General features: G+C 42.6%; 1 protein-coding gene across 1 annotated transcript in view; it reads right to left on the bottom strand.

Annotated features, from left to right (window-relative positions):
• Window positions 1–13,570, bottom strand: part of CFAP61 (cilia and flagella associated protein 61) — a 231,542-nt gene that overhangs the window by 177,611 nt on the left and 40,361 nt on the right. The window contains exon 8 of the mRNA XM_065921324.1: window positions 11,262–11,421. Coding sequence (XP_065777396.1) covers window positions 11,262–11,421 — 160 coding nt within the window. The remainder of the gene's footprint in view (window positions 1–11,261; window positions 11,422–13,570) is intronic.

Here is a 13,570-nt window from a genome sequence, read left to right as displayed (position 1 = left end):
AACATAGACTCAAAATAAATAAGGAAACAATGATAGGAGTAGAAATTTATATATCTACAATCAAAGCAGGAGATTTTAACAGACCTCTCATGAATTGATCAAACAATTGATGAGGTCAAAAGGATAAAATATTTGACATTGTTATCAAACATAATCCTAAATATAGAACCCTGTACCTAACAACTACAGATTATACATTTTTTTCATGGACTCAAGGAATATTTACCAAAATTGACCATAAGCTCAACAAAATTTAAAGGATTAAAATCACATAGGGGAGGTTCTCTGACTAATAAATAACTTTCTAGGGCCAAGATGGAGCTGCTCTTGCCTGGTGGGGGGCAGGTCAGAAAACTGAAACTTGGGTAACCTTCATGTTCCTGTAAATGAACCAGAAATGTAGTCGGTCCTGTCAGCCAATCCTCAAACGCCAACTCAACACTGGGCCTTCTTACCCCAAACCAGGGTGACTGTGAGACATGACCAACCAGATATTTTCTCTTTTTCTCTTCCTTATTCTTTATCCTATAAAAGCTCCCTGCCTTTTTGTCCACTTTGCAGTTCTCTGAAAAGAGACCATCCACTTCATGAAGTATTAAAGTTTATTTATATCACATAAATTGTCTTCTTTAATCATTTTGTGTGTGTGTTAGTCCCTCAGTCGTGTCCAACTCTTTGCCACCCCATGGGTTGTACATGCCAGGCTCCTCTGTTCATGGAATTCTCTAGGCAAGAATAATGGGGTGGGTTGCCATTCCCTTCTCCAGAGGATCTTCCGGTACATATGTATGTTTGTGTGTGTGTGTGTGTGTGTGTGTGTGTGTGTATACACACACACTGGAGTTATATATATCTACATATGTATATACACCAGCAATTGTACTCTAATCATTTTTAAACCTTCATATACTAAACAATGCTTTTCTAGAAAAATCTAATTTCCTAAAGTTGATTTGAAAGAAATAGAAAATCTGAATATGTTAATAACCTTGAGGGGAAAAAGAACATTGTCAATCATGAACCTCAAGTCAGAAGTCATCTTCCAAGGTGACTGTCCCTGGTCTTTCACTGGGCGAGCCCATGTGTTCCTGAAAGTCTGAAAATGCCCAGAACCAGAGCAACGTGCAGTGAAGAAAAGGCTTGCAAAATGCAGCAAAATAACTGGCTTCGCGTTGGGCTTAGAATGAATACATCTTCCTTTGCTTGCTTCCATGAGCAACGACTGTGATTTTTAGCAACTGCCTCCTTAGCTGCTTGCTTGCTCAGATTAAATTTGCTCTGTGATATTTTAAGAGTTGTTGAAACCCCTGTGTAAACAGACACGGAACTCTTGGTGACCCCCGTGCAATGGGTGCAACCCACTGTCAGCCAATGTAATCAAGGGAGAATTCAGAGTATTCATCATAAGCAATTGATTTTCAAGAGAAAAGTCAGCAGGATCAAACAGCCTGTTGGGATGAAAACCCTCTGAATCACCCCTATCACCGTGTTTTCTAGCAACTAACTCCTGACTCCATATAGTGTAATGGCCAAATTACTATAATTATCCTGCAACACAAGTGCCATATCAACATTATTTTAAACATGGATTTTTTGCATAATCTTTCATTATTATCATTCAGCCTCCCATTTGGAAATGGAAAACAACAACAAACTGTGATCTACCCCCAAAAGAAGAAAGGTCACCAGAGAGAACAAATAAAAGGGCTATTTACATGTGAATGTGGTAAGAGAGACGCGTTTTACAGTCAAACACACTCTTGAAATTCATTAAATGCCTTCTCCCCTGCTTCATAAATATGGGCAAAAGACATGCTGCCTACTGAGAAAATAATCCCAGTACATAATGATCATAACGAATATAAATAAAACCACTTTTCTCTCAAAGACCTCAAGGCCCTATGTACAAATGCATTTGTATTTCAACCGCTGAGAAATGGATCTGACTGGTGAATGCAGCGGAGTCATCACTTAGCTAGTGGCTCCCAGTGCTGATGAGGTGGATAGGACCACTCCTCCCAGACATCCAGCTCCCAGCAGAATTGGGGAATCTTCAGAAGGTGCCCTCGTCTGTCACCACTGTCTTTAAAGGCATCCAAAAGGGCTTAGAAACCAGTACCTGAATGAAGACGGGTAAGTAATCAAAAGACTTTCCTGGGCAATGACCCTAACAAGACTGGTTTCCAGCCCTGACTGCCTCCTTCCTGGTATGATACCAGCCCAAGGGTTCCACCTGGAAAACCCATGCAAGCGTTTATACTGTTAATGAAGTTAAAATTTGTATTCTAAGGAAAGTCAAGGAAAATCTAAACATAAACATTTTTCTATGTCCCTTGTTCTCCTCTCTCTCCTCTTCTGTGTTATGGATGGACCAAACTCCTTATTAGTAGAAATACCTGACAACTATGCCAACTATATAGAGCAACATTCTCTCAGTATCCACAGAACAACTCCTTAAAAGAAAACATTTCTGGGATTCCCCTGTGGCCTACTGGTTAGGACTCCACGTTTCCAATGTGGGGGACTCACATTCAATACTTGGTTGAGGAACTAAGATCCTTCAAGGCATGTGATACTGCCAGAAAAATAAATAAAGATAATATTCATTCCTGACCTTGTAAGGGTTTATGATGAGCCAGCACTTTGTACTGTGATACTGAATGGTTTGCCTTGGAAACAAACAGAGATCATTCTGTCGTTTTTGAGATTGTACCCAAGTACTGCATTTCGGACTCTTTTGTTGACTATGATGGCTACTCCATTTCTTCTAAGGGATTCCTGCCCACAGTAGTAGATATAATGGTCATCTGAGTTAAATTCACCCATTCCAGTCCATTTTAGTTTGATGATTCCTAAAATGTTCACTCTTGCCATCTCCTGTTTGACCACTTCCAGTTTGCTTTGATTCATGGACTTAACATTCCAGGTTCCTATGCTATATTGCTCTTTACAGCATCAGACTTTACTGCCATCATCAGTCATATCCATAACTGGGTGTTGTTTTTGCTGGAAAGGGTCAGCTCTCATTCCGATCCCAAAGAAAGGCAATGCCAAAGAATGCTCAAACTACCACACAGTTGTACACATCTCACTAGCTAGCAAAGGAATGCTCAAAATTCTCCAAGCCAGGCTTCAACAGTACGTGAACTGTGAACTTCCAGATGTTCGAGGTGGATTTAGAAAAGGCAGAGGAACCAGAGATCAAATTGCCAACATCCACTGGATCATCGAAAAAGCAAGAGAGTTTCAGAAAAACATCTATTTCTGCTTTATTGACTATGCCAAAGCTTTTGACTGTGTGGATCACAACAAACTGTGGAAAATTCTTCAAGAGATGGGAATACCAGACCACCTGACCTGTCTCCTGAAAAATCCGTATGCAGGTCAAGAAGCAACAGTTAGAACTGGACATGGAACAACAGACTGGTTCCAAATAGGAAAAGGAGTACATCAAGGCTGTATATTGTCACCCTGCTTATTTAACTTATATGCAGAGTACATCATGAGAAATGCTGGGCTGGATGAAGCACAAGCTGGAATCAAGCTTGCTGGGAGAAATATCAGTAACCTCAGATATGCAGATGACACCACCCTTATGGCAGAAAGCAAAGAACTAAAGAGCCTCTTCATGAAAATGAAAGAGGAGAGTGAAAAAGTTGGCTTAAAACTCAACATTCAGAAAACTAAGATCATTGCATCTGGTCCCATCACTTCATGTCAAATAGGCAGGGAAACAGTGGAAACAGTGACAGACTTTATTTTTGGGGGGCTCCAAAATCACTGCAGATGGTGACTGCAGCCATGAAATTAAAAGATGCTTGCTCCTTGGAAGAAAAGTTATGATCAACCTAGACAGCTTATTAAAAAGCAAAGACATTATTTTGCCAACAAAGGTCTGTCTAGTCAAAGCTATGGCTTTTCCAGTAGTCATGCAGGGATGTGAGAGTTGGACTATAAAGAAAGCTGAGTGCTGAAGAATTGATGCTTTTGAACTGTGGTGTTGGAGAAGACTCTTGAGAGTCCCTTGGACTGCAAGGAGATCCGACCAGTCTATCCTAAAGGAGATCAGTCCTGGGTGTTCATTGGAAAGACTGATGCTGAAGCTGAACCTCCAATACTTTGGCCACCTGATATGAAGAACTGACTCATCTGAAAAGACCCCAATGCTGGGAAAGATTGAAGGTGGGGGGGGGGGGAGAAGGGGATGACAGAGGGTGAGGTGGTTGGGTGGTGTCACCGATTCAACGGACGTGAGTTTGATGATAGACAAACTCCGGGAGTTGGTGGTAGACAGGGAGGCCTGGCGTGCTGCAGTCCACAGGGTCGCAAAGAGTTGGGCACGACTGAGGAACTGAACTGAACTGAACCATTTTGTACTTAATCTGGATTGTGAAAACTATCTACATCATTGAAAGTACAGCCCTCTGCCTCAAAAACCTATACAACTGTGCTTTGACCTCTAACAGGTGCAACCATTTTTGGAGCTATCTGAGAGGTTGTTCCTGGGTTAAAAACCTCAATCTTGCTCGAATAAAATTTCCCATTTCTTTCTTAGATTGACTGATTAATTTTTCATCAACACTGTCACCATGGAGATAACTGTGTCAGCCTGGGCATAAGCCTGTAATTATTTACTTGTTTTGTCAACTTCTTTAACACACCATTAGAACTCACATAGTTACTTCTGGAAAACTAGAGCTGGCAAGAGTGGCTAAAGTTTCAGAAGAATGCAATTTTCTTACCTTTGTATACCAAAAAGACATTTGTTGTTGTTGTTGTTGTTGTTTTAAAAAAAGATGAAAATTCAAGCTGTGACAAATATGAGTCAGTATATTAGACTTTGTATGAGCATCAGGTAGAGGGGACATTACTGCCATGTCTTGTAGCCTTGGCCACAGGGCTCCAGAGGACCACCAACACAGGATCCTAGGTGTCACTGAATGTTGAATCATGTTCCCACAAAATTCATGCTTTAAGTCCTAACCCCTTAATATCTCAGAATGTGACTATCTGGAGAAAGGGCCTGTCATTTGTTTTTCAGAGTTTTTAATGTCAACCATTTAAAAAGTCTTTATTGAACTTGTCACAATATTGCATCTGTTTTATGTTTTGGTTCTTTTGGCCACAAAGCATGTGGGGTATTAACTCCCCAACCAGGAACCTGCACCCCCTGCATTGGAAAACAAAGTCTTAACCACTGGATCACCAGGTAAGGCCTAAGAAAGGGCCTTGGAAGACACAGAGTAATATGAGGCCAGATGGGTGGGCCCTTAAGCCACTGTGTGTCCTCATAAGAAGAGGGGATTAGGACACAGACAGGAACAAAAGGGAAAACCATGTGAAGACACAAGGAAAAGATGATCATCTACAAGCCAAGGAGGGAGGACTCAGAAGAAATCACCCTGCCGACAACTTAATCTCAGACTTCTCATCTTCAGGACTGTGAGAAAATGATTTTCTATTGTTTAAGCCCCCTATTCTGTAGGACCCTTCTATGACAGCCTGAACAAATCCATACAGAGTTCAAGAGGGTCACTACTTCAGTAATTATAAACCGTACTAGTTGGTATTAATAAATACATAGTCTGAGATACAATATCCAAATATCTTGGCAGAAATACTGCTAGGCTCTGTAGATGAGTGTTTTATCCACATTTGGAATCCATGTTAAAAGAAGAGTAAAGTATAAAACAGAAAGCAACCCAGACTATAAAATAGAACCTTAGGAAGAGAGGCTAGACAACCTGGGCTACTTGATTAAATAAGACTTGATTTAGCTGCTGTTTCTCAGCCCTCCATATTCCTTCTCCCTGCAGAGGAGAGACTGAGAAGCAAATGTAAGTGCAATAAAAGAAATTTAAATAAGACATAAGGGAACATTTCCTGACAATGAGCGATTTTCTTTCATTTAAAAGGCAACATTGCTATATGGAGATGTTGTGAAAATTATATTTTGAAGGGCCTTTTAAATGTAGATTAAGCAGTACTTTTCCTGGGTGGGCTGGTTATAAGAGGCTGCATTGGTTATTCTTCAGGACACCCATGATTCTGTTGTGTGAAACTGTCTCTCTCCCGGCCAAGGGCACATCGAGGTCCTCGGAGCCTACATGTGCTGGCCCCTGTGCATGTATTGAGGTTCACTTTGCAGGACTCTTTCAAAACCAAGACTCTCACTCCCCAGGTCACACCAGCCTGCATGACAAACAAAAGTGTCGTCTTTCGCTTGTTTTTATTTTAACTGGTAAATGTGTCAATGCCAGGGCAGCTGTGGAAATGCAGGCTGTGCCCTATTTTGCCTTATGCATCATCAAGAAAATTGCCAGCTCACTTCTGGTTCCAAAGTCTTCATTGTAATGATGCAGGGAACAAAAGACACAGCTTGATTTGCAATCGCTGGGCTGGGCCAGCGGTGGAGCCAACTGGAAAAAATACATATTGTTTTGAGCCATTTTATTGTCACTGAAGGAAAATATTCATAAACTGCCAGCATATGGAGGGAGCATCCTGCTGCTTGTTCCCTCAGCTTTCAGACTCCTGGCATTTGAGGGATCTTGGGTCTCATTCAGTACAACCTCCCATACAAGTAGGAAGCCCTTTCCTGAGACTTATGACTATTCATGAATTTTTCCAATGTCTGGGGGAACTTGGCTACTTCTAAACAAGGTACTCCACTTAATAAAAAATAAGCTTTTACTAGATTTTCCTGAAACTGTACAAAATCTGCATCCTTAGACTTTGTTCCCATTGGTCCCAATTTAGTCTCAAGATTTAGTAGCTAAAAACCCAAATTTACAAGTGTGTGTAACAATTTATAGATGAAGAACCAGTGGCTAAAAGAATGGGATCATATACAAATTATTCAAGTAAAATGCAAAGTGAATGTGCATGGTTACACTTTTCAGATCCAATGGAAACTTTGGACACAGCTGAAATGATGAGATGGAGGCTGATCACAATATGTACAGTAGCTAAAGAATGAGGAACTTGATAGCTAAATTCCATATAGGTTAAATGGATTCTGTATTCAGAAATACAGTGAATCATGTAACTTTGATATTGTTAAATCATTAGAAATAATCAGCATCATATTACAAAGATTTAAATATTTTAAGATATTTACCTAAAGAAGCTAGCAAACTGCATTTTTGCTTCTTTGCTTAATAAATAATTTGGTTGGAAAAAATAAAGAATGGGGACCACTGTATGAGCTCTGGAATGTTGAGCCATGATGTTGTCACTCTGCTTGGAGGGGTGGAGGTTTGCATGAAATTGTTTCACAACTGGTGGGAACAGACCCTACCTTGAGGCAAGGATCTGAGAACAAGCAGTTTACTTGGGAGGTGATTCAGGAAGCTTGGTAGGGAGGTTAGGAAGAGAGAAGGGAAAGGAAGGCAGCTAATGAAACATATGTCATCACATGGATCACTAGCTGGAACTTCATCTCCTGGAGGAGCTCTGAGAAACAATGCAAAACTCAAATCTCAAAGCTATCCCACCGAGGGGTGAGGAAGCTGAGGCATTTATACCTCAACTCCTTTCAGTTGTAGTAAGTAAATGTTTTCACAGTTGGTGGAGAAAGACTAGACCAGCATTGTGTTGGGGTGGGTTCTCTCAGAAGCAGACCCTGAGTCAAGGATTTGAGCACAACTGTCTATCTGGGAGTTGATGGAGAAGATATCAGTAGGGGAGCAGGGACAAGAAACAGGGAAGCTGGGGGACTTTCCCAGTGGTTAAGAGCCCACCTCCCGGTGCAGGGGACTCGGGTTTGATCCCTGGTCAAGGTACTAAGATCCCACATGCTACAGGGCAACTAAGCAATGAAAGATCCCATGTGCTGCAACTAAGATCCTGACACAGCCAAATAAGTAAATAAATATTTTTCGAAGAAGAAATGGAGAATCAGAGGCTGCTCCTGGGTTCTCAATGTCCTGGTACTTCCTGCCCACCTCTGGCACACGACAGATTGGCCGTGCACAGTCCTGGCAAATCCCATAGACACAAGAGGTGAAGAGTCCAGAAGATGGGAGTTGCCCAGAGTGCGCGCACGCGCACACACACACACACACACACACACACACACAAACACATCACTGAGAGCTCCTAAAAGTGGTAACTCATTCAATAATTCATTGAAGTGAAAAAACTGATCATGTATTTGTATAGCAGACCCACCACTGGAGTTTTTGTCACAGCCACCCTTGACAAAAAGTCAAGTGGAAGGCTGAGCTGGGTTCTGGGTCAGCCTGTGCTAAGCTGTAACACCTTTTGTGAATTCGGGCAGCAGGGGTCACCTTTCCCAGGTGGTGCCAGTGGTGAAGAACCTACCTGCCAAGGAAGGAGACCCAGGAGATGTGGTTTCGATTCCTGAGTTAGAAAGATTTCCCTGGAGGAGGGCATGGCAACCCACTCCAGTATTCTTGCCTGGAGAATCCTATGGACAGAAGAGCCGGGCAGGCTGCAGTCCATGGGGTTGCAAAGAGCTAGACATGACTAAAGCAACACAGCACACATGAATGCACCTTTCTTAGCTCTCGTACATCAAGTCATGAGGATAAAATGAGACAATATATATGAAAATCCTTTGAAAGGTAAAAAGCATAAACAAAATTGAAAGCATAAGGCATAACGGTGTGTGTCCACTGAAGCAAGAATTTTAGCTCGTATTTTAGAGAAATTATATTTCCTTTAACTTGAGACTTTCATCAGATAAAAAAGGACAGGATCATAACACATTTCCAGTTTTCTCTGGAGCCTCATTCTTTGCTGCTGTTGATGCAAAGGGGGAAGCAAAATGTGCCAGTGACTCTTTTCTGGAATATAATGAGCTGTTGATTCGTGAATTCATCCCTGAGTTATTTGGAAGTCTACAGTAGTGTTTCCTGGTAACGAAACTTCATAATCACCTTTTTATTAGTGGAGCTGGATTTTCAAAAATAAACAAGACACACAAAATGACAAGAGAAAGTTTCCTATTTCCTTTAGCTACCATCCTGTCCTAGATCAACTAATTTTAGGTAAAAATATTAAAAGTGGTAGAGAGAGTAGTAAGACTTCTTTCAGTTTCCATATCTCTGAGGCTTTTGCTAAACAGACACACCTTGGCTAAACAGATTATGTGTTTTTGAGTCCAGGGTTAGGTCTAAATTTTGAATTGTGTTCCTGCCCATAAAGTTTCTAAAATAGGAACATCCCAGTCACTCTATGCAACTTCAGAGCTACTCAGAAAAGCACTGAAAGGGAACCATATCTTTTCAACATTTTTCTAAAGATTTTTTTTTTATGTGGACCATTTTAAAAGTCTTTATTGACTATACTGCTTCCGTATGTTATACTTTTTTGGCTGAGGGGTATGTGGGATCTTAGTTCCCTGATCAGAAATCAAACCCATACCCTCTGCTCTGGAAGGTGAAGTCTTAACCACTGGACTACCAGGGAAGTCCCTCAACTTGTTTTTAATAATGACAACAATCAAGGGGAGAGGAAAAACAACCTTAATTTTTTCAGAACTTACTCCATGCTCGGCAGAGAGCTAAGGTTGTCATGTAGATTCTAACATTTAACCATCCCAACAACTTTCTGGTTTTGATACTATTTTTATCTCCATTTTAGGCATGAGAAAACTAAGCCATAAAATCCATTGAATGCTGCCTTCAAGAAGAATTTATACATTCGAAAGTGACAATGATAATATATTATTCAAGACTGTCTCATGCTGAAGGTTCCTTCAGAACACTCCTGTATGTCCTAACTGAGAAGCAAGGGCAGGCCAGCCTTCACCATGAAATAGTAAAGACCTCAAAGCTCTTATTAATACAGAAGGGATCTCCCTCTCCAGCTACAGCTCTGAAAGGTCTTTGTGACCCGTGTGAACGTTCTGACCAGCTCCATGAGCTTGGTTTCCTGTCCAGCCAATAAGGTCTGCCAAACCAACACCTGCTGTTGTTTAGATCAACAAGTCCTCTGCTTGTCCCAACATGCTCCTCTTCCTATTTTTGAACAATCTTTTTTTTTTTTACATCTAGAAGCATTTATTTTATGCAAAAAAACTGAAATATGAATATATGTACGTAGAAAGTGCACACATTACCTATGCTGAACAATGCCAAATAACAGTATATTGATGCAACAGTTGTCTTCAAAAATAAACATAAAAATGGAGCCCAGACTGGCAGACAAGAGCAAAATCTTGATATAGTCTTTCAGACACAAGAAAGCAGAGCAATTCAAGACGCCCAGATGTTAACCTGGGAAGACCCACGTAAGTGAAAGACCAACCACAAAGTGATGGATAAGGACTGCTCAAAACGAGGATCCATGCTGATGGAGCACTAAGTTTGATGGAGATGCTGAATAAAGCCCTGGACCTGAGTGATCTCAGTCAGACCCCACAATGCCCCTTTGTGGGAGGTGTTACTACTCTTCCTATTTCACAAATGAGGAAACCTAGGTTTGGAGAACTAGATTTACAGACCCTCCTGCATCTCCTTGATTTAAGAAACAGGACACTTAACCTCAAAGATGCTCATGGGTGCAGGGAGACTTTGTTAAAATACCAAAGTTTGAGATGGCCCAGTTTCACCTGGTGAAAATCCTAAAACAGACGTGATTTTAAAATTAGCTCTAATGTTGTAAATGGCTAAAAATAAGTAAGTTTAAAATGACTACTTGCAATAGACCTGTATTACATAATAAGTTGTTGATGACATAAACACAGAAGCACTAATTGTTGGGGTTACAACTTAAAGGCATATATACATTTATCTGAATATATTTGTATAAATGAATCACTTTACTGTATACCTGAAACTAACGTAACATAAATCAACTATACTTCAATTTAAAAAAATAAAATAAAAACTTAAGGACATACAGAATTTCTCTAGTTCTTGACTTAAAAGATTCACTTATATTCAGGTTTTGGGTTCTATGTGTATGCGCAAGTAAAATCTTGAAACGCTGTCAATTATTTCACCACAACTTACCTCTACTCTAACAATGAACGTTGTTAGACATTGGTAGACATTCTGAATTCAGGAGACCTTCAGTGGCAAGGCCGTGGTGTCTACCCAGGGCCATGCCCCTTGACCCTCTGTGGTCACAGATACAGGCGCAAGGTCGTGAGGCACCAGGAACCACTCCTGGAAGGGGACTGGGGACACAGTGGCCCAACAGGTGCCAGCACCCAGCTCCAGCACGGAGTCAAAAGCAGAGCACAGCGCACAAAGCTCCATCCCCGCGTGCTCCTGTGATGGCCACTGTACCTGAACTTTCGTGGATGCTGAACTCCTGGCGTGGTTCCAGGATGTCGTCCTGGTGCGGGATGCAGAGTCCATGGAAGGGTCCCAGGTCAAAGCACTTGTGCAGGAGCTGCAGGTTCACTTGTGAGCACACACTCATGAACCCGACAGCCACACCTTCCACCTGAAATGTCCAAGACATCTCATGACCATCAGACCTCAGGTGAATGGGCACCGTGAAACTCTCATGAGCCCCTGCCGTGGGCCCCTGGAGCTGTATGAGGGAGGAGCACCCTATGGTCAGGTGCAGTGCACAGGACACACAAGAGGCTCAAAAACAATGTCGCGGATGACCACCTTGGATGGAGGACAATCCATCATGGATGACCATCCTAGAGATAGGGCTGGAACTTAGGGAGGCTGTCATGGTGTTCTTCAGGGGAAACTTTGCCCAAACAATACCGCTGCCTGCCCTAAATCCTTTCATTTCCCTACTGCAAGCCCAATTCTTCTATCTACTTTCCTCCCCTCCACAATGCAGTTCCAAGGAAGACCAGCCATTATTTCTAGTGGCTATCTGGTTGACCCCAATTTAGAACAAGATAATTTGCTCCTTATCAGGTAGGTACTCTTCAATTTTTGTGTGTGTGTGTTGTGTGTGTGCATGCGCTCAAATTGTGCCCAACTCTCTGTGACCCCATGGACTGCAGACCGCCAGACTCCTCTGTCCACAGGATTTCCCAGACAAGAATACTGGAATGGGTCACCATTTCCTTCTCCAGGGGATCTTCCCAATGCTGGGATAGAACCTGCATCTCTTGAGTCTCCTCCATTGGCAGGTGGATTCTTTACAACTAGCGCCACATGGGAAGATTTTATTTCTTTCATTCTCTTGAACATATATTTGACTGGATGGTCTCATGGGGAGGAGATGAGAGGAAGGAGGTTTAGTGGAAAGTTCTGAGAGAAATAAACTCATTGTACCTGTTCACCAGGTGTGTCTGAACTACAACATAATCACCTCCCAGCATCCTGTGCTGTGCTGTGTCACTCAGCCGTGTCTGACGCTTTGTGACCCCACGGACTGTAGCCCGCCAGGCTCCTCTGTCCACGGGGATTCTCCAAGCAAGAATACTGGAGTGGGTTGCTATGCCCTCCTCCAGGGGGGTCTTCCCAACCCAGGGATCAAACCCAGGTCTCCCACATTGCAGTCGGATTCTTTACTGTCTGAGCCACCAGAGAAGCCCTCTCAGCATCCTACCTGATTCTAAACCTCCTGCAATGGCCCTCATCATTTTAGGCCTTTGATGAGGAATACATCAGTGGGAAGATGAGGGTGACAGTGAGATATAATAAAAAATATTTGGTCTTCATCCCTCACTCCTGGCTCAAAGTTCATAAAACACTCATAATTTCCTGAAAGGAGAGTCTTTTATTCTTCATAAGCCCCTTTCAATGGTCCATGAGTTTACACTAATGAGGTCACTTTCAGAGGATGGGAACTGGTTACCAGAGGAATCAGCCACGTGATTAGAGGGTTGGAACTTTCAGCCATGTTCCCTCAACCTCGGGGCTTCCCAGGTGGCTCAGACAGTAAAGAATCTGCCTGAAATGTGAGAGGCCTGGGTTTGATCCCTGGGTCAGGAAGATTCCCTGGAGGAGGAAATGGCAACCCACTCCAGTATTCTTGCCTGGAGAATCCCCATGGACAGAGCCTGGTGGGCTGCAGTTCACGGGGTTGCTAAGAGTTGGACACAACTGAGCGACTAAGCACACAGCACCTTGACCTCCGAGAAGGGAAGAGGAGCTGGAGAGTGAGTGCAGCCACCACAGCCAAAGATTTAATCAACTGTTAATGGAAAACTAGAAAAACACCTAAACAATGGGGTTCCCAAGCTTCCGTGCTGGTGAACACACGGAAATGCCAGGCAGTGGTGGGCCCAGAGAGGGCATGGACGCTCCCCCCACCCTCCCCATCTCGTCCAGTGCATCTCTTCCATTTCCTGATCCTGAGTGTATCCTTTACAGTGAACCCATGATGGCAGTAAAGAGTCACCCGAGCTCTGTGAACGCTTCCAGCAGGTTCTCAAATATGACCGAGGGGGTCATGGGAACCTGTGAGTTATCACTGGTCAGTTAAAAGCACAGGGGGCAATCTGAGGCTTGTGAATGACATCTGATGGGGGCAATTTTGTGGGCCTGAGCCCTAAATCTGTGGGGTCTGCACTAAGGCTGAGCAGTATCAGAAAGTGAATTAGACTGCAAGATACCCAGCTGGTGACTAGAAGCTGGAGAGTTGGCTGGTGTGGGAAAGATGCAACACACTTGGGATC

This window comes from Muntiacus reevesi, chromosome 2 (genome assembly GCF_963930625.1).
Source record: "Muntiacus reevesi chromosome 2, mMunRee1.1, whole genome shotgun sequence".
Classification (NCBI taxonomy): domain Eukaryota; kingdom Metazoa; phylum Chordata; class Mammalia; order Artiodactyla; family Cervidae; genus Muntiacus; species Muntiacus reevesi.
Note: the sequence above shows the minus strand (reverse complement) of the source record. Positions and strands in the feature narration are given on the sequence as shown.